Consider the following 1347-nt stretch of genomic DNA (forward strand, 5'->3'; position numbering starts at 1 on the left):
ACACACACACACACTCTCTCTCTCAGACACACACACACACTTGGATGGTACACCTGACAATCTGTTTCCATTAAGAATTACAGCCAAGAAAATCTTATGGAAAAGTTCTACTCTGTCACATGGAGTTGCTATGTGTTAGAATCAACTCAATAGCAGTGAATTTTGTCCCGCAACACATGCATGAGGGAGCTTCAAAAAGTTCTTGGAAAAATAGAATTGAAATAATAAATTTTTCTCTCCAATTTTTTTGCAGCTTCCTTGAACACACACACACACACACATTTTATTTCACTTTTTTCTTTTTATAATATCTTCCCAACATCAGATTTTCTTTACCCTCTGGGTTTGGGTCTGACCTATAGTTTGATGAACCACCAGTGAGACAAACTAAATCTTAGGCGGATTTAAAAGAGTTGTAATAGCTACAAAACAGCTACCAACTAACATGTTTTCTGATTTTTTCCCCCTAGACAACGGACCTACTCACCCAAGCAATGACAGAACTGTCCCAGACCTTAACAACAGATTACCGGACCCCTCAAGGAGATTACCAGAGAATTCAGTATATCCCAGTATCACAGTCCACTTCCGGTCTCCAACAGCCTCAGCACATACAGCTTCAAGTGGTGCAGGTGGCCCCGGTACTGTATGATCTCTTATTTCTCTCTACCTTTGCTTTTCTTGGGAGAAAGATGAGGCGTTCTACTCCTGTAAAGAGCTACAGTGTCAGAAACAAACGGGCAGCTCTCCCCTGCCGTGTAGGGTCACCATGAGTCATAATTGATTCGGTTTGGTTTTGATTGCTTACATCTCTTAACCTGTATCAATACTATATGTTGCTGTAAACTAGGGTTCTTAACTTTAGAGTTTGAAAGAATCTGTGAATCCCTGAAGTTGCTTGTAAAATAGGGTGTGTGTGCTGTTCAGGAAAAAGACCCATAACCTTAGTTAGACTTTCAGAGATGTCTATGATGCACAAAAGGTTCGGCACCATCTCTAGGATCACGTCTACATTCATAGCGAGGAGCTGAAAGCAAATCCTCTCCTTTGATATTTTTAAATTGGTAATGGGTAGGCCTTTAGTCCATTGGAATGTAAGGAGAAAGTTTTGGATTCATGAAACTTTCTCAATTCTGCTTATGATTTGTTCACTGCTGTCTCCTACAGAATTAAGTTGGCTTACTGTGTTGTATAAGTGTTATATTAAAAAGTATTTTAATGTTTGCCAGCTTGGACTCAGTGTGTCAACTATCTGAGAGTGAAGCACTGTATCTGAAATTCCAGCTATTCTTATATTTCTGTTGCAGTTTTTTGTTTGTTTGTTTTCAGTTTTTTTTTGGAAATTTT

General features: G+C 39.0%; 1 protein-coding gene across 3 annotated transcripts in view; it reads left to right on the forward strand.

Annotated features, from left to right (window-relative positions):
• PRDM10 (PR/SET domain 10) overlaps positions 1-1347 on the forward strand; it is a 106436-nt gene that overhangs the window by 77424 nt on the left and 27665 nt on the right. For all 3 annotated transcript variants that reach the window (XM_045295473.1, XM_045295474.1, XM_045295475.1), the window contains one exon: positions 471-641. In XM_045295473.1, coding sequence (XP_045151408.1) covers positions 471-641 — 171 coding nt within the window. The remainder of the gene's footprint in view (positions 1-470; positions 642-1347) is intronic.

Source organism: Echinops telfairi, unplaced genomic scaffold, assembly GCF_000313985.2.
Source record: "Echinops telfairi isolate 266 unplaced genomic scaffold, ASM31398v2 ScPeMD7_5592;HRSCAF=6446, whole genome shotgun sequence".
Lineage (NCBI taxonomy): Eukaryota > Metazoa > Chordata > Mammalia > Afrosoricida > Tenrecidae > Echinops > Echinops telfairi.